At 58.8% G+C, this 22,885-nt stretch overlaps 4 protein-coding genes across 7 annotated transcripts in view; 2 read left to right on the top strand and 2 right to left on the bottom strand.

The window, feature by feature from the left end:
- The window catches only part of NFAT5 (nuclear factor of activated T cells 5), a 56,842-nt gene extending 49,176 nt beyond the window's left edge, over window positions 1–7,666 (top strand). For all 3 annotated transcript variants that reach the window (XM_084532983.1, XM_084532982.1, XM_084532984.1), the window contains exon 14: window positions 527–7,666. The gene's annotated coding sequence lies outside the window, so the exon portion shown is untranslated. The remainder of the gene's footprint in view (window positions 1–526) is intronic.
- A 1,390-nt stretch (window positions 7,667–9,056) lies between these two features.
- On the bottom strand, window positions 9,057–11,381 carry NQO1 (NAD(P)H quinone dehydrogenase 1). The gene is made up of 6 exons (XM_084533866.1): window positions 11,087–11,381; window positions 10,457–10,621; window positions 10,253–10,383; window positions 9,994–10,107; window positions 9,794–9,895; window positions 9,057–9,714 (listed from the first exon to the last, which is right to left on the bottom strand). Exons 1-6 carry the CDS (start codon window positions 11,091–11,093, stop codon window positions 9,412–9,414), a joined length of 822 nt encoding a protein of 273 aa, XP_084389992.1. The 5' UTR covers window positions 11,094–11,381; the 3' UTR covers window positions 9,057–9,411.
- Window positions 11,382–11,981: 600 nt separating this feature from the next.
- On the bottom strand, window positions 11,982–14,736 carry NOB1 (NIN1 (RPN12) binding protein 1 homolog). Its single transcript, XM_084533107.1, has 9 exons — window positions 14,610–14,736; window positions 14,405–14,537; window positions 14,183–14,316; window positions 14,036–14,107; window positions 13,773–13,910; window positions 13,431–13,661; window positions 13,063–13,160; window positions 12,774–12,918; window positions 11,982–12,545 (listed from the first exon to the last, which is right to left on the bottom strand). Exons 1-9 carry the CDS (start codon window positions 14,685–14,687, stop codon window positions 12,276–12,278), a joined length of 1,299 nt encoding a protein of 432 aa, XP_084389233.1. The 5' UTR covers window positions 14,688–14,736; the 3' UTR covers window positions 11,982–12,275.
- Window positions 14,737–14,862: 126 nt separating this feature from the next.
- The window catches only part of WWP2 (WW domain containing E3 ubiquitin protein ligase 2), a 32,362-nt gene continuing 24,339 nt past the window's right edge, over window positions 14,863–22,885 (top strand). The window contains exons 1-6 of one of the 2 annotated variants that reach the window (XM_084533104.1): window positions 14,863–14,933; window positions 16,384–16,468; window positions 17,022–17,169; window positions 17,398–17,516; window positions 21,385–21,522; window positions 22,453–22,549. In XM_084533104.1, coding sequence (XP_084389230.1) covers window positions 16,399–16,468; window positions 17,022–17,169; window positions 17,398–17,516; window positions 21,385–21,522; window positions 22,453–22,549 — 572 coding nt within the window. In that variant the 5' untranslated portion in view covers window positions 14,863–14,933; window positions 16,384–16,398. Of the gene's footprint in view, window positions 14,934–16,383; window positions 16,469–17,021; window positions 17,170–17,397; window positions 17,517–21,384; window positions 21,523–22,452; window positions 22,550–22,885 lie in introns of those variants that run through there. The other variant, XM_084533105.1, reaches the window with a different exon arrangement.

Genomic DNA, 22,885 nt, shown 5'->3' with positions numbered 1-22,885 from the left:
TAAGGCTTACTGGGTAACACACCTCAGGTCTGTACTGTTCTGAAGTTGCCTTCTGGGTTACAATAATGTAACGTGAAAACAAGTTTCTGTAGAATATGGTGGGTATTGTGTGTCCCGTGGTGAGTCTGTTAAAAACGAGCTGAGAGGATTGGCTCTTTCGAGGAAACATTCTGCTCTTAGAAGATGCCTTTTTCAGAGAGGTGAAAGAGGCTTTGACTACGAATGAGTACTGAGAACAGTGGGACTCTGGAATCTAGTATTGTCCACAGTATGTAACTTGGCGTTAGAAAAGCTGGTTGACACCCGAAATCTCCCAGAAGCTTCACTGAAGTGAAACTGTTTTGAGGGAAGTTATGAACGTGAGTGGAAGGGAAGTAATCCTGCTGTGTGAATGAGTGCTGCATTCTGATAGTACTCATAGTTTCATGTCTGCTTGTGAAGGACACTTTCAAGGTAAAGTAGCTACTTAGAAGTAAGAGGATGACTTTCGTTAATTGTCTATTTTTGCTTGCCTTTTTCCCTGCAGAAATTCAGTGAAGAAAGAGGTGATGACTTCGTAGATCCTTTCAGACCTTGTGACTCTGGATTAGGCAGCGTGGAACTGATTGCTCCTGTCAAAAAGTGGCCCTCTTCTCTAAAGAGCACATATGTGGCCAATTGCAGTGTCTAGCACCTAAGGCTGTGATTGTAGTATTTGAGATTCAAGATTCATAGTGCCAATAATGCTGAAAAGCTATGCTTTGTTTTACTCGGGCATGGGATCGTACTGTTACCTGACTCATAATGCCCTCTAAGAGTGGGATGCTCTTTGAATTTGAAGCATATCTGGTCAGTTATTATTGTTGTTAGAAGGTAATACATGTTACCATGTTTACTTTTTCCTCCTCTTCCTTCTTCACATCCCCTCTTTTGGTTAGAAAAGCTAGTGAAGCAGAAACATCAAATACCCGTGACATGAGCCATGACTCATAGCTATCAGTAAGTGAAGGGATTGCATGTTTTACAGATAAGTGGGAGAGCTGATACTGTGATTTATTAATTGCAGTAGGTGGCAATGAAAATATTGATACTTCTAATAAACAAGCAGAGAACTGCTTGCTACTGTAGATAGCCAGACAGAGGTGGGTGCTTCCCATCTGAGAATGTGATAACGGTTTTCTGTGTCTCTTACGTGTACCTGTACATAGAGTAAGGGTTTGGTGGCTCTAACAAAATGAAGAAATGAAGGGGAACTTTTAATTAAATTATACTCTAAAAATCTTATCCTCTTAAATACCTTCCACTTGAAAGGAACATTCTGCCTGGCTAAGGAAGCAGCTCCTTTTGTGTCTCTCGCTCTGACCGTATGGGTCAGATCTCGTTAAAGCTGCATTATCCATTTTCAAACCAGTCTTCTCCCTTTTGTCATTTTCATGTTTTTCCCTCTCTCTTCCTCAGTTTCACATTGTGTTTTTAAAAATGTTATAGATATCTACTGGCTTTAAAGATCAGAAGCAGCTTTTAGGAATCCACGGCACCTACGCTTGTGGTATTAAATTGCTTAGTCAGTAGAAGCTCTGAGAAATAAGAATTAAGGAAAGAGGAAACAATTTTTCCACTTCCCTCCAAATGCAAGAAACCCCCTTAACCAGCCATTTTCCAGCTCTTGCTGTTGTAAATCTCCAGTTTGACTTTACTCCAAGTAGGGGGCAAATTACAGAATTTTTATGCGTTCTTGAAAATTTCACGTCATCCTGAGCTGTTGCGTTTTTGTACCATATTGAGCTCATTGCAAACTCAGTTGTTTTTTTTTTTTCCTACTGACAGTCCCCCAAGTATAGCTTCTAGATCGTCATGTTTCAATGAAAAAAATCGACTTGTTACAGAATGTAAAGACAACCCACTCCAAACCATGCAGTTGTGTTGTGAGGCATGTGAATTTCCCGGGTGCTCCGACTGTCCAGAAGGTTTTGTGATATCTCACTACAGCCTCGTCCCGATACTTGTTCCTTCTCCTTCTGCACGTAGAAAGCTGTTAGCGCAGCTAGAGCCGAACAGCTGTCATGTATGGCTATTATGCCTCGGTATAGTGTAGCTGGTATCACGTCATTTTTCATTTTTGTTATTTTAAATAACAAAGAGTAGTCTGTAAATGGTTTTTAAGTAACTCTAGTCTGTTTACTGTGTTTTTTCCCTAACTTGTGTGCTTAGTTGAGCCGTGTAGAGTTTTTGTTTGTTTTAATGTTGTTTCCTGTGTGTCAGTCTGTCATAACTTTCTTTTCTCTTTCTGTCTCTCTCTTTCTCTCTCTCATTGAGAGGCATTGAATTACGTTTTCAGTAGTAAGGCTTCTTGCCGATATGAAGGGAACTTTTCAGAAAGAGACCTGCTCTGGGTCATTTAATTTTGAATACAGTTTTCAATCGTTCAAGTTTTGGATGGTTTATATCTAATGTGTGTTTCATTTTTTTGGAAAGCTATATTTTGTATTTAGGAAATGGTATACTATTTTGCTATTTGTACTGAGTGAGTACATTGGCATAAATATAAAAATTTATATATATACATATATATAAAATATTCTTTTTGCCACACATTTTTGTGGTAAATTTGTGAGTTTGTCTGATGTTCTACCACAACGTGGCGTCTGATAACAGTGGGGGTGGGGTGGGGTTTGTTATGTCTTTATTGAGTATTTAAGTACTTTTTGCAACATAAATAACTTGTTCATCTCTCGCCATTCCATCAGGCAATTTATTGTTCCAACTGGCTATGAGAAGCTTCACTGTGTGTTTTGGTGTGTCTGTCACTCAGCAATACAATCTAGTAAGGAAACCTGTAGGCATTTAGGCATGTATAAAATAATGGGATTTCATTCAGAATGAGCCATTCAGCTTTTATCCACTATCATTGTCTATTTAATATTTTATTATTAGTGCCTCTATGTTTTAACTTTTAATTTATGATTACGCTCAAATGTTTAAAATTTTAATCATGAGAAAAAGAATTCCCTGCTTCTTACTGTCCAGAGCTGCTTTATAACCCCAAACCATACTTTTTCTTCCTGTGATTTTTATTTTTTTCCTACTAAGAGAAAACGTTAACAAAATCCTGTTATGGTTCACAATATGAAAACGGCAATCTTGCAGAATTGACTAAATGCTGTATGAGGATGCGTAGAAGACTAATTATGGACCGAAACAACTTGCAGATGGTTGGGGAAATCAGTAGCCAGTTTCTCAAAAGCGAGCTGGTGGCTGTCGCAGGATTGCAGTCCCAGGACAAACTGTCGGGTGTCATCTGGGGCCTTCATACACAGAAGTAATAGGAATGATAAATCCACTCGTATGCTGCTTTAGTTTGTTCTATTGTTTTGAAGGGGTGTATCCTTATGTTGAAGTGCTGTTGGTCAGTGCCAAGTCACCAGGGACCAATTCTTCGTTTAATAAGATGGGTGTCCAAAAGAGAACTTTATACCAAGACTGCTACAGCTCCAGGGGAAGGGTTTGTTGGAATTGCGTGCATATTTTAGGCTGCTTATTAAAAAAAAAAAAAAAAAAAGAAAAAGAAAAAAAAAAAAAAGGGCTGTGCTATCATATTTTTCACTTCTGGATAACATTTCTTTCCTTGTGTTTAAATTTATCTTGTTCCATTTTAGGTCAATGTTTAAATGTACAACACTTTGAACATGTGATTTGGTTACAAAAAGTATTTGTCTTATGAATGAAAAGATTGCTCAGTGGTTGATTACTGCTTGAACTGCTGCTTGCAGACAGCTGTTAGGAGGGATAAAGAGAGAGGTTCGATAAGCCAGTAAAGAACTTAAGGCCGGCTTGCAGGATTTCATGGCAGAAAGGCATGAGAACAGTGTGAGCCACATCTGTATTTTATCAGTCCTGAACATGTACTTTCGTGATTAACCAGTTGATATTGATAATTGGAGCTTATTCTGCATTTCTGATCCCTTTGTTTACTCCCCTGCATGTTCACACTGGTGTGCCTGGTAGGCTGCGAGCAGATGGAGTGCTTGCCTGCAGAGCTGAGAGAGGGTGGTGCTCAAGTCTAACCCATTCGTGTTAAGAAAGTGAGGCGGTGCTGAGACTTTTGGTCTCTAAATTTTAAGCTCCTGACATAAAGGAGAACCTGCTATCATATCCACAAGCAGCAGTTAAGTGTAAAAGATACTGCTGGGTGGAAAGTGAAAAGCTGGAACTGCATTGCTCGGATGGGTTTTCTGTGTGTTGTCTTCTCTGCTGCTTGAGCTCCCTCGTAAGAGTTGTTCTCTGGCCCTCCACGTTAAACGTGGGCTCTCCAGCTGCGTGTGCCTCTAAAGCACCAACGATCTGCTCGTTGCTCGGTGTCTGCGGTACGTGATGGTTTGTGGAACGGTGATTTCTTGGCACAGATTAAAATCTCTGGAGACCTCTCTGCTAACCACCAGTTGTGACTTCTCGTCTGCTTGTGAGTTGTTAAGAATAATAAAAAATATTCATATGAAGTAGTGAAGTATTCAGGGAAGTAGTCACGGCACCTGTCTGAATTTCAGAAGTGTTCGGACTGTGCACTTAGTCTAAAATTTTGGGTAGACCTGTGCGGTGCCAGGAGTTGGACTCGCTGATCCTTATGGGTCCCTTCCAACTTGGGATATTCTATGATTCCATAAATAACATAATACACAAAATTCTTAGCTAAACATCTCCTCTGGCAGGAAGTTACTGGTGCTTTGTTGCTTAATTAGCAAGTCCATGTTTTGATATTAATTGCCTCTTCGCTGCTTATTCTTTCAGCACTTACTCAAGCCAAATGCTTTGCTTTTTAACATAAAAATAGTTGAAGAACCAATTTCAGCCTTACAGTTTCAAAGTAGATGTTTAATCATCAACCATTCTAATTATTGGCAGGGTGATTATTTTCAATTTAATTTTATGATAGAATAAAACATCAACAGTTGAACACTTGTAAATGCGGCTTTTTTTAGAACTGGAAATACTGAGGTCCTGGGCAGCTGTGTTCACGGGCATTCCCCTCATTTAGGTAAGGGGATCAAAATGGAAAATCTTGTGAGTTCTGATTTAGGATCTAGTTTTTGAAAAGAAGACTTGCCTGAACAGATTTTCCACTCCTATTATCTCTGCAGAGTCTTCAGAAAGAATACCTAACAAGTGAGAAGCTTGCATTCATCTTAAAACATAGCTTAAATCCGAAAGGTTTCTGTTGGGCTGGAGCTGCACGTAGCTGCTGCCAACCACCTGTGCGTGCAGGCATGCACATGCACCTTCACCAAGAGCTGCTGGGGGCTTTTGCTGACAATTTTGCAATGTCACGCATCTGCATGACAACAGTCGGGTTACTTTTTCAGAGTAGTTACAGGAGAGGAGTGTGAAGGATTGTGGACATCTCTCTGAGTGATAGACAGGAGCGAGGAGAAGGAATTGCTTCGCATGCTCTGAACCGGAGGTCGGAAGCGAGAGGAGAACTTGCTGGCTGGTGACTGATGGATGCCAGGTAGGAACGCAGCAGTCCCCTGAGGGTGCACCCAGCTGCATCCATCCCTCTGGGCACTTGCAGGCTGAGTGTCGAGCGCAGAGGATCCCTGTTTGAAATGTGATCACCCTGAGCACGGGGCTGTGAGGAGAGGCTTGCACAGGAGAGGCTTTTCCTCTCGCCTTTAGGTGTGTAAATACGCAGTGCCTGTATATGCTAGGATTGTACATATGTATATAGAGGAGTCATATCTATTACAAATAGTGGTAGACATGCATAGAATATTATTAATATTTACATTTTTATAAACCTGAAATAATATTAATTTTCCTTCGTATGAGTTCATCTACCGAGGTTTTTGTAGTAGCTCGTTAATAGTTGTCTAAACGCCTTCAAGTACTGGATGTGTGTTGCTTCAGAAACTTGCCCTGCTCTTGAACTTCACTAATGTCCGTGGGGTTAAAGTGACTGTTTAAAACAGCTGTACACTTTTGTATTTTTATATATTTTTATTAATAGTTGCAAACATGATGTAACCAAGCAGTAGAACTGACAGCTTTGGTTAGGGGTCTGCCCACTGGATGGGCTCAGCAGCAGCGCTCGCTTTCTGCATCCATGTGCTCCTCTGCCAGCTTTCCCCAAGTGACTTGGCAAACGTCAGTGTTGAAAGTTCCCTTTCTGAGTGTCCTAGTGCCCGTACAGACACGGAGTAGTGATGTTTGTGCTGCTCGGTAGGAGCTGGGCTGACACGAGCAGTTCTTTCCCGGTGTGGGTCATTCATCATCCTTGCGTAGCAAAGGATGCCGGCTGCTGCTCAGCTGGGTTGCATTTGAATCAGGATGAGGAAACGTAATCTGTAGGTCATTCCTCTTCTGCTTGTTCTGATCCTTGCATGCAAGGGGAAGCATCTTTCATTCTGGTTTTGCTTTGTACTGAAGTAGCTGATGGCTAAAGCACTCCCTCCTTGAAACCGTGTGAAAGCCCCCTCCCTGCTTTCTAGCCGTGAGGAACGCAGCCCCAACTCATTCCAAGTTCTTACAGATTGTGTGAGGAAAGGAACTCGAAGGAAATCCAGAATGTGAAACCAAGAGCATGCATTAGTCCACCGTGATTCTTCTTGCCAACCCAGGTGTATTCCACAGCAATTTGGCGTTGGGTTGATCGATAGACGCCGTAGCCTCGTTACAGGCGTTTTCAAAGCATCTCTGCCAAACCGAAAGCAAATGGGTGTATTCTTTTGTAGCCTGATCTCCCCCACTTCTGGAGATGATCTTCTCTACTTCTTGCTATTGCAGTGTATGAAATTGTTTCTAACGTTCAGGTGTGCTGGGATGAAGGTGAGGAATGTGAGGATTTCCCTGCTTGCCGTGGGATTCTCACCAAAATTCTTGCAAGTGCTCAGTTCAGACTCCTAAATTCCCACACCCAGCCACAGCCCACTGTAAAATACTCTAATTATGTGCATTTTTTAGCAAAGGGTCCTATGTTCAGATAACGTACATTTTTTTTAACTTCTTTTTAGTCCACGGAGCTGCCCCTTGGTAAGGTGTGTGGAGGCCTGGCCTGAGCATCCCCTGCCCAGACAGGTCCCGTGCAGGAGCGCGCGGCGGCTCCGCGGGCTGGGAGAGCACAGCTCTCCCTGTTGGAAGGAGAGTGGCACTTCTGGGGATGGCAGAACTGGGAACCAGTTCCAGTGTCCTGCCTAAAAGACCCCAGTGTTCCCAAAGCTTTTTAATTGCAGACACTATTTGAAACGAGGCCATTTCAAATTTTAACATTCACGCTTGTTGCTAATGAGTAAGCTCCAAAAAAGGTGAGAGCTTTCTACCTCTGTTAATGCCTGCGTCTTTCTTGAGTGGCTTACCTGCCTTTCTGCCATGTTTTTCTGGAGTGCACTGATCAACTGCTGAGCTGCCTTTTCCATTGTCCTGCAATGTGAAAGTAGCACCAGATATTCCTTCGTGCATTTCTGTGTATATGGCTTTCGTAGATGGGATTTCAAAGCACTGATACCCAGTGTTTTCAGTTTGTTCTCTGAGGGGATATTTCATTTGCATCTATGTTTTTAGCTATCCTGTGATAACTTGTTAAATATTAAAAAAAATATTTTGCTTCTATTGGGACATTTGTATACTCGCAACTATATTTCTGTAAACAGCTGCAGTCAAGAATAAAACAATGAAAGTTTTCATTTTGCAGTGTAAAGTCTTGTTCTGCTTTCTTGGTTTGTGTAGTTTTTTTCCCAAGGGGGTCTTCCCTCTGCCAAGAAAAAGCGGCCAGTGAGAGCGGAGTAAATCCCTCTGGTGACCCTGCGGCTGCCAGCTCAGGAAGCACGGGGAGGACAGGAGGGAGCGCATGCGGGTTTGGGGTTTGGTGTATCCCACTCGAGCTGTTGCATAAGGAAAGGCAGCGTGGCATGCACACGCTTTGGGGAAAAAACAACAAAAAAAACCAAAACAACAACAACAAAAAAAAACGAAACAACTTGCGGTGTTTCTTCTTGACTTTGCCTGAAGTCCAAGGTTGCCTGCGTGGCTTACTACCCACGCCCCAGCTTTGTAACTTCAAAGCATTCGAGGTTATTTTCATGGTCGGCCAGAGGTGGGATCCCCTCTGAGGAGCCGATGGGGATGTGCTCGGCCCTCCCACAGCTCCAGCGGGGGCTCTCCAGAGGCGGCTGGGGATGCTGCCTCTAGCAGAAGGGTTTGTGCCCAGGCCTCAGTTCCTGTGTGTCTTGGCACAATCCCCCTGCAGCTGCATCCTCGCTGTGCTCATGTGGATGTGCCAGAGGTGACCCGGGGAGGCTGAGGCCCAGCTGCGTCCCCCTGTGAGAAAATACACCTGGGTAAATGTGGTTATGTTCTTTGGGACAAGCTTGATAAAGATACTCGGTGGGGAGGGCAGTGCCAGGTTTCAGTTAGTTCCTTCTCAGTATTTTCATCAGTAAAGCTGGAGAAGTAAAATCTGGCAGAAGTCGGGGCTTGTGCGGGGAGCAGCCTGGGCACGCAGCACCGTCCAGAAAAGTCATTCAGGGGCAAACGGGCGTTGAGTTGGAGCAAGGAGCGCGTGCGCCCCAAGAGCACAAGCACCTAAAAAACAACCTGGAGGGGTCTTGTTTGCCTTTTTGCTTGGTAAGCGCAGAAAGCCCATTTTACTGGACAGAAATGGTACAACAAGGGAAAAAAAAAAAAAAAAAAATACAAACATTGAACTTACCCCGAGAGCTGGGCAAAATGCATTTTTGTGCCAGCCGTGCTCAAGCAGCTCGCGCTGTGGAGCTCTGAGTGCCGAGCTGTGCGCTGCCAGCCCTGGGCGGGAGGGAACAAGCCTGGCTCGTGCACATTGACGTGGAAGGAAGGGGTGCGTTGCCGCTACCCCCTTCTCTCCCCTTCTGCAGGGCCTTGGGGGGCCGTCAGACCCCTTGCCTCTAACCCATAGTGCCTGTGTGGCTCCCCATAAAGCATTTATTTAAGCAATATGGGGCCCAGGCCCAGGGAGGGGGCCTGCAGCTGTGCCAGGTATGGTTGGAGGTGCCGAGTCCTGCTTCCCCGGGAAGGATGGGAATGGGAAATTCGAAGGACACCAACACCACTGCTGATTTCCAGACTGCAGTTTATTGTGTTCACACGGATGGTGGCGACCAAGGGCCATGCCGCAGCCCCCGGTGCCCCGAGACTTCGCTTTTGAGGGATCTCATGCCGGAAAATGACAGCAAAGAGACAGTGAAAAAAGAGAGAAAGATCACAACTGAATCACGGAATTGAAAGGGTTGGAAGGGACCTCAAAAGATCGTCGGGTCCAAACCCCCAGAGGAAGGGCTGGGCCACCATCATCATGGCCCCCTGGCCCTGGCAGTGAGGTGGCCGCGGGGCCAGGCCTCGTCCTCACCACACGGAGCTGGGCGCACGGCAGCGATGGGCCTGGCGGTGCCCCGAGGTGTCCGGCACCTACTACGGGGCCTTGAGCTGCTGGTTGGGGGGAAAGGCCTTGCCCAGGTGCTGCCCCACCGTCAGCCCCTGCTTCTTCCCCTCCTGCTGCGCCAGCACCTCCTTCTTCAGCACGAAGCCGCCCGCCATGCTCAGCTCGAAGCAGCTGTTGGGGACGCTGCTGAGGGGCTTCTCCTCCCAGATGGCAGCCAGGCGCTTCTGCCAGGCGCTCAGCATCTGCGCCCGTGCCTCGGGGGTCACGTACCGCACGCTGTAGCAGATCTGAGGTGCCAGCACCTGGAAGCCGCAGAACTGCAGCATGCCCCGCTGCCGCCGGGGCAGGGAGGTGTCAGTGCAGCCCCTCGGCTCCACGCCGGCCCCAGCCCAGCCCCAGCCCTGGCCCCACCTGCATGGGCCAGAGGAACACGTTCATGTCACCGTTGATGCCCTCGGGGCTGTACATGGACTCCATCCCGCTGGTGGTGAACGACAGCATGGCCTTCTTCTTCTGGAGACGGCAGGCGGGAAGGCACGGGGTGTAGGACCCACAGCAGGGGGCACGGCCAGCACCTGGTGCCCCCCCCAACCCTCAGCCCGGCCACCTACCTGGAAGCGCCCCTGCTCGTAGATGGTAGCCATGGAGTAGGCGAAGCCCTGGATGATGACGCGGTCGAACCAGCCCTTGAGGATGGCCGGCATCCCCAACCACTGCAGTGGGAACTGGCAGAGCACGCAGCGTTGAGGCTGGCAGCGAGCGCTGCCGCCTCCCCTGGCCCCCAAGACAGACCCCCCCAACCCCGATCCCCCTCCCCAACCCAGCCCAGTGCCCAACCAACAAGGAGAGCTTTGCTCCCTGCGGCCGTGCCTGGAAGATGATCAGATCAGCTGCCTCAATCTTCTTCTGCTCGGCAACGATGTCACTGCTGAGGCGTCCCTCCTTCCACGCCTCTCCCATCTCCGTCTCGTAGACGAAGTGCTCGGGGTTCTTGGGCGGCCCTGTGGGGAGCCGGGGGGTTACAGGGGACCAGTGGGGGCACGGGGCTGGTGGGGGCGAGGGCTGCGGTCCTACCGGTGATGTCACGCCGTGAGAGCACGGGATTGAACCCCATGGCGTAGAGGTCGGAGATGGTGACGTCCCAGCCCTTGTCCCGCAGCGCGCTGGCAGCCGCCTCCGCCATGGCGTGGTTGAAGGACGTCTTCTCAGCGTGCGCCAGCACGATCAGGGCCTTGCGTCCTGCAGGGAGGGGCAGCTCAGCACCCCCACAGCAGGGCCCACAGAGCCCCCCATGGGGGCACCCACAATGTCCTGCAGGCAGCCGTGGGTGCCACGTGGACACCACAAGGAGCCCCCCACACCGATGTCCCCAGCCCCCAGATGCCTGCGGCTGCCACAGCAGCCCCACAGCTGCCCCCAGACACGTTGCAGTAGGGCACAGCAAGCAGGCTGTGCCATGCCATGTTGTGCCGTGCCGTGCCAACAGAAGTTGAAGCTCTGAGGCCACAAGGGCAGCAGCCAGTAGCACGCTTAGTTAAGCCTTGCTCCCAGTTAACGCCGCCAGCCAGGATGCAGAGAAGGGAAAATGCCCAGGGCTGGGAGCACCCCAGCCCCGGTGCTGCTCGCCAGCTGTGGGTGAGGCTGAGCCATCTCCTGTGGCCCTGGGCAGGATCGGGCCGGGTGCTGGTGCTGGTGCTGACCTACCTGCCATGGCCAGAGCTGCTCATCTGCCGGGAGTGGAGCTGGGGCACTGCTTGTCACTGCTGGATGCCGGACTGGACTTCGCTCGGGGCAGGGCTGGACGGTCCCCGGGAGGCTGGGTGAGCAGCCAGAGTGTGCAGCACCGTGACCGTGACTCAGCTGCACCACCGCCCAAGGGGTTAACACCTCTTCTTGTTCCTGGCGTGCCCAGTGCCCGCGGGCACGGTGCAGCATCAGGAGCAGCCAAGCCGTCCCCTCCGTGCTGCTTACACTCCCCCCTCATTAGTGTCCCAGTGCTGGGGGCCAGGGCCAGTCTCCTGGTTTGGGCTGGAATAGGGTTAATTTTGCTCACAGTGGCTGGTGTGGTGCCATGCTTCGGATTTAGGACAACAATGCTGGTTACATAACCCACCCAGGCCTTCTCAGCGTCTCACACTGCCCTGCCAGCCGGGAGTGCACAAGGAGCTGGGAGGAGACAGCCGGGACCGCTGACCCCAGCTGCTGGAAGGACACCCCAGCCCGTGGCCTTATTATTTCCCTTTGTGTGTCCTATTAAGCTGTCTTCATGTCCATCCATGATTTTAATCCCCCCCCAGTTCTCTCCCCCATCCCATTGGTGAAAGAACAGCTGCGTGGTGCTGGAGCACCGGGGCCACCACGGCCGTGCGTGCAGAGGGACCCTTGGACACGTGTGGGGGGCACGTGGGGCAGTCGTGGCTGCGGTGCGCGTGCAGATGGGTGCTCATCCCCTGCAAGGTCTGGGCTGGATGCGTATGTTTGCATTTAAAATCTCGTTTTCATGGAGTGCCTTGAGAACAAACAACCCCTGGGCACTGCCGGTGCCTCTCACCCCAACAACCCTGCCCTTCTTCTGCTAGAAATGAACGAGCCATGATGCTGCAGTTTTGTGTGTTTATTCTCAGCGCTGCGGGTTACTGGAAGAGCAAAAACCTCAGCACAACCCCTGTCCTCCACCAGCACCGAGGCTGCAGGCACTCCGGGTCAAAGCCTCCCCAAAGCAGAGACTTGGCACCCGTCGCTCTGCCCCTCAGGCACGCAGAGAAGCTCAGAAGGAAAGGCCGGGCACTGGAGCTGCAGGCGGGTCGCCCTCCCGGTGCCACCAGGCACCACGCAGTGCCCTGGCGGACGGCCCTGCCCTCACAGCGCCCCGCGGAGGGCCCTGTCCTGCCCTTTACCTCCTCTTCACAAACTTCTTTGTCACGGCGTTGGGGTTCAGGCGCCTCCTGCCCGCGCCCAGGGCCGCGTCGCGGATGTGCAGGTTGGCGGCGCGGCTGTAGATGTCATTCTCTGCAAAGGGAGAGAGCCCCGCGATGTAGTCGGGGTCGAAGACGTTGGTCTTCTGCCTGGCCTTGCGGGACAGCCGCTGCTGGGGGAAGGGCTGGTCTTCCACCAGGTGGGGGTTGTTGGCGTGCTTCCCTCCTTGTGGTGCCGGCAGCGGGTACTGCCAAGAGAAGGGAGGCTGATAAAGTCGCTTCAGAAGCAGCTCTGGCTCAGGGGGACTTTGGAGTAACGGCTAGCTTCTAGAGAAGGGCTCAGCAAATGAAACCCCAAAGCCCTTGGGTTAAGCAGAACAGCTGGAAGATGATCACGGCTCGGTTTTGAACCTCTCTGGGGCCAAGAGTTCTCTCCACCCGCTGGCTGCACGCTGCCCGGCTCAGCCTGTACTCACCCTGAGCCCTCGGGGGTTCAGCACCTTGGGGTTGCGGGAGAAGTGCATGTGGAGGCTGCCGTCCTCGCTGACGCTCACCGCAACCTTCTTCAGGGTCTTGTTACCGCAGTGAGGACAGAAAACCTTGGTCATGTCTGAGGTTGTCCTGTGAGACGGAGGGACAGAGGGACAGAGGGCATTTACTGCTCCCGAGGCCGCAGAACCTGGGCTCAGCAGGAGCAGGAGCAGCCGCCCAGGCCCAGGGATTGCACACCCCGTGCCTTGGAGGCACAGCACACACGGCACTCACTTGAAGCAGCCGTGGCAGCGCAGGATGTGGCTCCTGGCCTGGCGGATCAGCATGCCGTTCACTGCCAGCACGTGGAGGCCCATCTGCAGCAGCACGTTCTGCAGTGAGGGAGGAGAAAGGGGGCTGCTGTCAGGGGGCTGCTGTCAGGGGGCACCCCAGAAGCGTCTGCATCTGCCTGCCCGGGCAGCCAGAAAGGCCAAAGAAAGTGACCCTGACAGGCTTTGCAGAGGCTGCTGCTGTGGAGAAAACTGACAGCTCTTAATGTTAAAGGAGGCAGCACGGAGCTGCTCTTTGCACAGCACCCACACGGCGCTGGCTGAGCAGGAGGCTGGAGCCAGTCTGCACCTCCCACCTCCACCAGCACCCACCTGCATGGCGAAGTCGGTGGTGACGCAGCCGACCTGGATGTCAGCGGGCGCCGTGTCGCAGTGCCCCAGGTCCTGCTGGACCTGCTTGAGGTTGCTGGGTGTTATCCAACCCTCGTCGTCGCTCTCCTCCTCATCCTCATCCTCCTCCTCCTCTTCCTTGGCGCTGTCCCCATCCTCTGGGCTCCGGTTCTCCTCGGTGGACTCTGTGCTCACAGAGATGGCTTGGGCTTCCTGGGGAGGAGACGGACGGTGGGGCATGGCGCTGCCACGCAGAGGGGCTGGGCCGAGTCAGCCTGGAGCCAGGGCAGGAGGCTCAGCAAGGAGCGGGACGCGGCAGCTCACCAGCAGCTCCTGCAGCTCATCCTCGATGCTGGGCAGAGGCGGCCTCCAGTAGAGGAAGGAGCTGAACTCGTTGCTCTCTGCAGGGTCCGGGCTCCTCTCGGGGCTGTGCTGCCTCTGGCCTTTCCCGGGGCGCTTGTGCTGCGGCGGGGCAGGGCACGGGGGTGCCTCGACCCCGCGCTCTGCGGGGCTGCGTCCCCATCCCTGGGGGGACCCAAACCGTGTCCCAACCCCGTCCCCCCCCGCTCCCCGTCCCCGTGCCTTACCTTGCGGGGCAGGTGGAAGCCGGCGAGGTGCAGGGGGGCCTCGGGGTGCCGCAGGCTGGAGCTGAGCCGCACCTGGGGGCAGCGCCTGGGCTCAGCGAGCCCCCAACACCCCCCCACACCCCAAATATCCCGGTGCCGGTGCCTCACCTTGTCGGGGGGCTGCAGGCGGAGGCCGGCGGGCCCGGTGCAGTCAGCGTGCAGCTGGCAGGTGAGCGCCAGCACCTGCAGGTCGGCGGCCGACAGGCTGGGGAAATCCCCGGTGCGCTTGGCGAAGTCGGTCACTGGGGGGGGGCCGGGGGGGGCTCAGCTTCACGGGGGGGCCCAGCCCCGTCCTCCCCCGCCCCCCCCCGGTTCCCCCCCGGCTCTCACCGAGCCGCACGAACTCGCTCCGGGGCCGGCGGAGGCGCAGCTCGTAGGGCAGCGCGGCCAGGCGGCGGCGGGTGGGCCGGTCGCGGATCTCGGCCAGCACCTCGGGCACGGTGTACACGCTCAGCGCCACGTCCTGGGGGGGAGCGGCGCCGTCACGCGGGGCTCGGAGCCCCCCCGGTTCCCTCCCGGTGCCCCCCCCCCCCACCTGCAGCGCGGCCCCGCACACGAAGGCCCCGGTGTCGGCCACGACGTGCGGCACGCGCGCCATCTCCGCGCGCCCCATGGCCCTCGCCGCCACCCGTAGCGCGGCCGCCGCGGGGCACGCCGGGAGATGTAGTCCCCCCCCCCGCCATGCCTTCTGCTAGGAGCGGTGCTCCCCGCCGCGGGGCACGCTGGGAGTTGTAGTTCGTCCCCCTCCCCGCTTAGCCCGCCCGCGCGGGGCACGCCGGGAGCGTGACGCGGTCAGGTGACGGGCAGGGTCACATGACGGCGGGCGCTGGAGCCGGAAGCGGGAGCGCAGCGGTGGCCGGTACCGGAGGGGGGGCTGGGAGCGGGGGGGGCCCCGCGGGGCCGGGCAGGGCCGGGACGGGGCGAGCTGGGCCGGGCCCCGCCGCACCGGCAGCGGCCGGGCTCAGAGCGGCGGCCCGGGGCTGCCCGGCCCCGCCGAGCCCCGGTGCCCCGGTACGGGCGGGGGGAGGCCCGGGGGAGCCCCCGGGGAGCGCCCGAGCCTTGGGGCTGGGCCCGCTCCGGGGGCGGCTCCGCTCCGCTGCGCGTCCCGGGACGGCCCCGGGGGAAGTCCCCGTGCGGGGGGGGGGCGCTGGGGGCAGCCCGCGGCGCGGCGGCTCCCCCAGGAGGGTCCCGGCGGGACGGGGCGGCCCCGGGACGGGCCCCGGGGGGGGGCTCGGGGCTCCCTGCCCGGCCCCGGGGCTCGCTCACGGCGCGGCCGCTGCCCGGGGAGCTCGGGAAGGGCGCTGAGGGAGCGGGCGGTGGCGGGGGGCAGCCGGCAGCCGGTGCCCCGAGGGCTGGCGCTGGGCCGGCCGCGGCTTCACCCGGTACCGGGAAGGCTGCGGAGAGCCCGGGCACGGCGGGGGGGGGGGGGGGGGGGGTTGGGCGGAGAGGAGCCGGCCCCGAGGCGCAGCGCGGGGCTGGTGCGGGGCAGCGGCTGCCTCGTGCCCCTGCGTGACCGTCCCGGGGCCTCGTGCTGCTGCGTGACCGCGGCCTCGTGCTGCTCCCTCGCACCCTGCCCCCAGCCCCCCGGCCCCGTGTGCTGCCCCTCAGCCCCCCGGCTCCCGGTGTGGGCGGCTGTGGAAGCGCCCCCCTGGCTGGGGCAGCACCCACAGAGCTCGAGAGCTTGGGGGTGGGGAGCGGGACCCCCCTGCCCCACATTTAGGGGTGCTGCTGTTCCCTCCCCTGCTCAGCTGCGGCTCCGTGGTGTGTTTGGGGAGCACGGGACTGAGTGCTGTGGGGTTTGGCTGCCCGGCACAGCCCTGGGAGGCCGCCCCGTGCTGTGAGCAGCCCCCGCTCCGCGTCCCTCCCGAGGGACCCGTGGTGTCACAGCCACGTGGGGTGCTCCAGGTGGGTGCCCCTGCTCAGCAGCACGTGGCAGGGCTCACGGCAGCGTGGCCTAGGGGTGCTCTGCCGCCGCTCTGTCCCCGTGGCTGTGCTCAGAGGCAGCTTCTGGGTTGTGGTGAGGTGGAAGAGCCCCAATGTGGTGCCTGAGGGCAGCTCCCGGGGTGCTGCTCGGCTCCTCAGCCCAGGAGGGGTTCGGGTCTCTGTCTCGCAGGGTGAGTGTTGCTGCCACCCACAGCGTGTGGCTGAGGCCAGGCAGGAGCAGGGGGGCCCCACGTTTTCCAGGGGGGGCCCTGTGCTGACCCCACGCTGTGGGGGTGCCCGGCAGGGACAGGGATGGGTTTGGGACCCAGCATGGCCCCGTCCGTGTGGCGGGAGTGGTGCTGAGCCCCCTGTCCCTCTGCTTGCAGCCCGGGGGTGATGCCATGGCCTCTGCCAGCTCCAGCAGGGCCAGGGCAGGGCCGCCCTGCGAGAAGTCCCAGCTCTCCGTCAAAGGTGGGTCCTGCCGGGGGTCGGGGGGGGGCCGGGTCCGTGCGGGTGGGAGACCCCCGGGGGAGGCTGTGTGAGCGCAGAGGGGAAGCGCCGAGCTCCCGGGGCCTGCCCAGGGCTCTGCCTCCCCTCGGGACGTGGCTCCGTGGCCCTGTCGGTGCTCCCGTGGCCGCGAGGTGGCTCCAGACGCCGGGAGCTGGGTCCCCGTGCTGCCTGCAGCCCCTCGGAGCCCGGTGTGGCCGTCCCTGGGTGCCTGCAGAGCCCCTCTCCGTGCCGTGCCCGCAGGACAAGGAGAGGTGTCCTCAGCCCTGGGGGTTTCTCATCCACCTCCTGGGGCTGGGAGCAGCCGGGCAGGGATGGGGGGCAGGGGGCTGCCATGGGGTGGGTGAAATATGGGGCTGGGGGAAGGCAGCGAGCAGGGCGGGCTCTGCACAGTGCTGCCAGCAGGAGGACGGCTTCCTGCTGCCCCCCCGAGCCCCCCAGGCAGGGATGGGGTGCAGGGGCTGTGGGGGGGGCTCCCTGCCCCGTGCTGACCCTGCCCGGTGCCGTCCCTGCCCAGTGGTGTCGGTGAAGCCCAAGGCCCAGAGCCGGCAGCCGCGGCTGAGCTGCTACGTGGAGGTGGCAGGGGACGGGCTGCCCAGCGAGACCAAGAAGACGGGGAAGCAGATGGGGAGCTCGGAGCTGCTCTGGAACGAGATCCTCGTCCTGTAAGTCCCTGCCAGCCCCCACCGCGGGGCCGGGGGTCCCCCCAATCCCCGGTACAGGCGTTGTGGGGTCCCCCACGGCTCCTGGCTGCTTGGGCGTCCATGTGAGGGCCAGCCCTGGGGGTGGGGGAGTTGCTGTCGCCCCCTCCTCGCCTGCCCCCTCCTGCTGCCCCTCGCTGAGCGGGGTGAGGCCGCAGCCATGGCCCCGGTCTTGGTGTGTCCCCCCCCCAGGAACGTCACGGCGCAGAGCCACCTGGACCTGAAGGTGTGGAGCTGCCACACGCTGAGGAACGAGCTGCTGGGCACCGCCTCCGTCAGCCTCTGGAACCTGCTCAAGAGCGGTGGGAAACGTACGTCCAGCCCCAAACTGCCTCCGCGTGGTGTCCTGTCTGTCCCCCTGCAGGGTCAGGGTCCCCCCATGCTCCGTGTGCCTCCTGCAGCCCCCCCTGCCCCGAGGGGCTCAGCCTCACGAGAGAATAAAGCACCCTTGGGTGCTGGGTGTGCTGGTAGCCAGCCCCACACAGCTTTTGGGGGACCCCACCCCCTCTGCTCCCCGCTGCCACGTGCAGACAGCAGGGGGTGGCCGTGACAGCCCCCAGATAAAGGCGGCCGTTCAGGGCCAGGCCCTGGCAGCAGCCCCAGAGCTGGAGGCTCCCCGCTCTGCCCCTTCCAGCCGAGTTCCCTGCTCCCAAAACGGCCGTGGTGCGCTATGAAGCTGGCTCGGGCCCTGCCCTGCCCAAATTGGGGGGGTCCCGGCCCCGTCCTGCCCTGGGGGTGGCAGAGCCGGGGGTCCCCTTTTCAGGGGGGGCTCATCCTGCCTGGGGCACTGCCCGTGGTGGGGCCCAGCCCCGGGCGTGCTCCTGATCACTTTTTTCCCCCCCCTCCCCGGCCGTGCTGGAGCTGCCCCCGCCCTACCTGCCCGCGGCCGGGCACAATCGGCTCTTTCATGAGCGGGCGTCCCCGGGGGGGCTGTGTGGAAACCGAGTGGAAAAGGAGCTGGCTGCTCTGCCTGCTCTGCCTGCTGCCTGCCGGGCACCAGAAAAAACCTGTCACATTTTTCCCTGACACCGCGGGCCGGGAGGGAGGACTCTTAAAGCTGCAGGGCTGCCCTGCCGGGGAGCTGCCGCCCCAGCCCCACATCTCCTCCTCCTCCTCTTCCTCCTCTTCTTCCTCTTCCTCCTCCTCTGCTCACTGCTGGGACCCGACGCCCTGCAGGGCTGCACACCCTGCTGCAGCCCGGGTGCCCCCTGCCCCTCGGGGACCCGATTTCTCTCCTGGCTGTGGGTTCCGTGAGGCTTTCTGTGAGGTGCTGATAGGGGAGCGTGGCTGCAGCCCCCTGTTCCCGTAGCTTTAGGAATTGCTCTCAGGCATCTCAGGTGGGAGAGCCTCAGCTCGGGGCGCCTGGAAAAGGAGCTCAGCAGCGGGGAGAGCCCTGGGGAGCTCCTGTTCCTCGGGGGGTGCCATTTATCCGGGGAGTGTAGAGATTGTCCCTCCCCAAACCTCTGCGCCCTCCCTGCTCCGAGGACAGCCGTGGAAGGTTTCTTTTCCACGGGTTTCTTCCCAGGGCACTGTGGCCGCAGCCTGGGGTCCCTGCTGAGGCTGTAGGTTCACACAAACCCTTGTGAGCCCCCTCCTGCTGGGCCCTGGGGGCTCTGAGGGACTGCATGGGGGGGTTAGGAGCCGGGAGGGTGGGGAGTGTGGGCTGTCTGCCCGTCTGTCCATCCGGCTGGCTGGCTGGAAGGCTTTCCGTCTGCCTGCGAGGAGAGGGAGCCACCCCGGCCAGGGTGTCCCCTCCCCGTGCTGGGACCCACAGCAGTGGGTGCAGCTCCCAGAGCTCCTGGGGGGCTCGGGCACCACTTGGAGCCGCTTGGGGCTTTCTGCTGGGGTTGTGTGGGGCTGTAAATCCTCCGGGTGGGAGCTCCGGGGCTGCGCGGGGCGCTGCGAGCAGCCGAACTGAGTCCTTATTCAGGACCACATCGCCCCCGGCCCCCTCCCAAAATCCTAATAATCCCTCTGCCCCGCTGCCTGCCGGCGGGACACAGGCAGCCTTTGTGCTCGGCCCAAAGGGGACCCTCTGTTGGTGCAGCAGCAATGTCCCTTTGTGTGTCCCGCGCGCCGGACGGGGACAGTGAATGGAAGGTTCTGCCCGTGTTTATTTTCTTTAAGAACAGCCGAAGGGGGTGCGGAGGGGGGAGAAGGAGGCCGGGGGGAGGCTCGTGTTCGCCTCCTCTGCTCGGAGCCACCTCGGCCTCGCTCCCCTGCCGCCGCCGCCCCCCCCCCCGGCTGGGAGCCCGCACAATGGGGGCTTGTGCGGCTCCGGCGGGGCGCTCACGGGGGGACCCCCGGCGGGTGCGGGCGCCGCTTCCGCGCGGCCCCGGGAGCAGGCACATTCCTCCGGCGCGGGGCAGCCGGGAGGAACAGGCCCTGGGTTTGTTCTGGCTTTTGGCTGCGCTCAGTAGCATCTCCTGTGTCGGGCTCTTAACGCGGGCTGTGGGAGCGGCTGCCCCTGGAGGCGCGGAGAATAACACCTTTGTGCGGGCAGCCTTGGGCAGGAAGCCCCTGCTGGGGAGCGAGGGGCAGCGTGGGGCAGCGTGGGGCTCCGGCCCCCATGCTGTGCCCCCGTGAGCCCATCCTGCTCTGGGCACCGGGGACAGGACCCCCGAGGTGCTGGCACAAATCGTCCTTCGTCCCTGTCTCCACTGCAGCCCCCAGGTGCTGGTTTTGGGGGTCTGTTGGACGCCCAGCGTGGCGGAGACCTCTTGGAGGAGAGAGGCTGGAGGTTTGTGGTGCCCCCGGGGTGGCGGTGAGCTGGGAGAGGTGGCAGAGGGCGGGTGGCAGCAGCTTCCAGGTGGCAGCAGCCGGCCACAGCCTATGTGTGGCTTTGGTGGCTCTGCTGCCTCAGGGCTGGAAGCAGCCTGGAGCTGTCCCTGTGCCTGCGGGCAGCCCTTTGCCACCAGTTTGTGCCAACTTGGCTTCACTGGGGACCTCCGAGTCCCCCAGGGGGCACGGCAGCTTGGTACTGGGAGGGCTGGGGCTGCACGGCTGGTGGCTCCGCGCCCAACGGGTCCCAGGACCCCTTCCCTGTCCCCTTTGTGTCCCCTCCCAGCTGCGTGTGGCCAGCAGGGGAGGAGCAGCCGCGGGCAGGGAGGGATGGCAGGAGCTGGGGCCGGGCCGGGGGGTCCATGGGGAGCCTGCTCCCCCCCTGCTCCCCCCCTGCCCCCGTGGGCAGGCACCGCACCCCGTCCCCGCGGCGGGCCGGGGCAAAGCAGGTTGCTAAAAAATGGTGCCGTTGTGTCGTGAGCAAGCCGTGTATAATAAAAATATTATTTGAGCAAATGAGTCAGGAAGCGTCTGGGCTGCTGGCCCGGCTCGGGGCAGCCAAATTTTTCTGGCCCCGTGCGGCAGAGCTGGGTGTTTCGGTCCCGCTGGCTCCTGCGGGGCATGGCTGTGCTTGAGCAGGAGCCCTGCCTGCCCGCGGCGCTGAGGGTCCCGCTGTGCTCCTGCTGCCCCCAGGGACGTGGCTCTGGGGTCGGGGGCTGTGGGAGGTGTGCGAGCAGCCCCTGCAGCCCCAAACCCCACTGTAGCCGGTTTTTGGGTGCTTTGGGGCAGCCCCCTGTGCCAGGCGTGCTTGGTGATGTGTGGGGCTGTGGACAGGGATGTGCCCGGGGTTTTCTTTTGCTGCTTATCGTGGTTTTCCAGGTAGGAAGAAGAGTAATTCTGAAGGGTGCTGCCTGGGCCGGGGTTTCAGGCACCTCGGCACGTAGCTGCCAGCCTGCTCTGTGCCCCAGGTGCCCGCTGGTGCTGCCCAGCAGGACCCTTCCTGCCCCGTGCTTTGCACCAAACCAGTCACAGCCTCGGCTTTCCTCCCCTGCAGCCCCAGCTCTGGAGGTGTGAGCGCTGTGGCCTGGGCTGCCCCACAGCAGGGCCCCGGGGAGGCTGCGGCCCCTCGCGGGGGGCTGGGGGCCCGGCTCTGCCACCGGCAGCTCCAGGAGCAGGCAGCGGCGCTGTGCGGCTGTCCCCTGATGGCCCTGCGGGGTGTGGGTAGGTGTGGGACCAACGCTGCAGTGCTCAGGGGATGACTGCCCCTGGGGGGAGCGGGCACAGTGTCCTTTGGGGTGTGGGGAGGGCCTGGCCCCGCTGGGGGACCAGAGGTGCTGTCCCGGGGGGCAGCCGGGCGGTGACTGCCGGGTCTCTTCTCTGTCCCCTCGTCTCCCCCAGTGGAGAACAGGCAGCTGACCCTGAACCTGCAGACGGAGAACAAAGGCAGCGTTGTCTCCGGCGGAGAGCTGACGATTTTCCTGGACGGGCCCGCTGTTGATCTGGGCAGCCTGCCTAATGGCAGCGCCGTGACGGAGGGTGAGTGCCGCCCGGCTCCGCGTGCGCGCGGCGGCTCCGTGCACGAGGCGCTGAGCCCCGGGAGGGACAGGAGCGGGGCCCCCAGCACTGCTGAGCAAATTCTGGGGTGCCAGCAGCTCCTCCTCCCCCAGGTAAGGCCCCAGTGCTGCCCAGCCCCGCTCCCGTGGGGGTGGACGTGTGGCAGGACGGGAGCAGGGGCCTCGATGGCATCACGCCTGCCTCCCTCCGTGTGAGGGGGGGCCCTCTGCCAGGCACCCAAGTGGCTCAGCCCCTTCCAGAGCTTGCCCTTTGCTGGGCAGACAGCAAAAAGTGCTCCAAAAAGGGCTCCCGTGCAGGGACAGCCGTCTGTCTGCTTGGGGCTTCCCAGGGAGCGAGCAGGGAAGCGTTTGGCCCATCTCGGGCAGCGTTTGTAGTGCTGTGCTCCCTCTGCTCCTTCCCTTCCTTGCTGGGAGACCAGGCTGTGAAATGTGGGAGCCGTGCACGAGGCTCCTGTGGTGCTGGCAGCTCAGCTCAGCCCCGTGCTGGCCTCCCCCAGCGCCGTGCTCGGGGCCGGGGGTGCTGTGTGGGACGGGCAGTGCCCCTGTGCGGTGGTGGCTGAGGAGAGCTCTTGTGGAGAGAGCCGTGGGGGAGCAGCCAGCCCCCAGGGGTGCTGCTCTGCTCGCTCACCACTTGGGAAATGGGTGCTGGGAGGTGTAAAGGTGCTGTGCAGGCACCTGTGGTGGGCTGCTGCCCTGGGCGGGGGTCTCTAGGGCAGCGGTGTCCCCATGGCAGAGCTGGCTGGCGTCCTGCAGTGTAGCATGCTGGCCGCTCTGTCCTGTAGTAAATTGTGCTTCTGGGTCTCCTTTCTGGTGGGAAGGAAGGGAGGGAGGAGGGTAGAACCAGGAGGTGCTGTGGTCGTTTCCTTCACCCCCTTCTCCTTCAACCTTTCAGGGTCCCAGGTGCCCGGACGGGACCCCGGCAGCATGGCTGTGGCCACGGAGAGCAGACAGCAGCCCCCTGCTACAAACTGCTTTGGGAGCAGATCGAGGTGAGGGCCCTTTGCTGCCAGCAGGAGTGGCACAGCGGGGCTGTGCGGGCAGGGCTGCGGGCACTGGGGTGAACTGGGGGGGGCCCAGCCTTGCTGTGCACCCCCAGACGGCTGCCGGGGGCGGCGGGGAGCAGCACACCTCAGGCTGGGGAGCACGATGCTGTGCTGGTGGGCACAGGGGATGCTTCGGAAGGTCCAGGGAGAGCAGGAGAAGCAAAGCGAGCAGGGCTGCGGGGAAATAGCAGCCGCTTCCAAGGGAAATGAGACGCTCGGGCAGCGGGCCATCCTGCGCCTGGCACGCAGCCCTTCGCTGCCTCCTCGCTGGGCTGGAGCGGC

Source organism: Aythya ferina, assembly GCF_964211825.1.
Source record: "Aythya ferina genome assembly, chromosome: 12".
Lineage (NCBI taxonomy): Eukaryota > Metazoa > Chordata > Aves > Anseriformes > Anatidae > Aythya > Aythya ferina.
The sequence above is the reverse complement of the archived record's forward strand: the minus strand, read 5'-3'. Positions and strand labels throughout refer to the sequence as shown.

What these genes read in the sequence shown, in the direction of transcription:
- NOB1 (XM_084533107.1), bottom strand. Translation starts at nt 14,687, where the DNA reads ATGGGGCGCGCGGAGATGGCGCGCGTGCCGCACGTCGTGGCCGACACC. An exon ending in CGCTGCCACGGCTGCTTCAA is followed by an intron (nt 12,919 to 13,062) that starts GTGAGTGCCGTG and finishes TCCGTCTCACAG; the next exon opens with GACAACCTCAGACATGACCA. An exon ending in TGAACCCCCGAGGGCTCAGG is followed by an intron (nt 12,546 to 12,773) that starts GTGAGTACAGGC and finishes TTCTCTTGGCAG; the next exon opens with TACCCGCTGCCGGCACCACA.
- NQO1 (XM_084533866.1), bottom strand. An exon ending in CTCACGGCGTGACATCACCG is followed by an intron (nt 10,384 to 10,456) that starts GTAGGACCGCAG and finishes GGCTCCCCACAG; the next exon opens with GGCCGCCCAAGAACCCCGAG. An exon ending in CTGATCTGATCATCTTCCAG is followed by an intron (nt 10,108 to 10,252) that starts GCACGGCCGCAG and finishes GTGCTCTGCCAG; the next exon opens with TTCCCACTGCAGTGGTTGGG.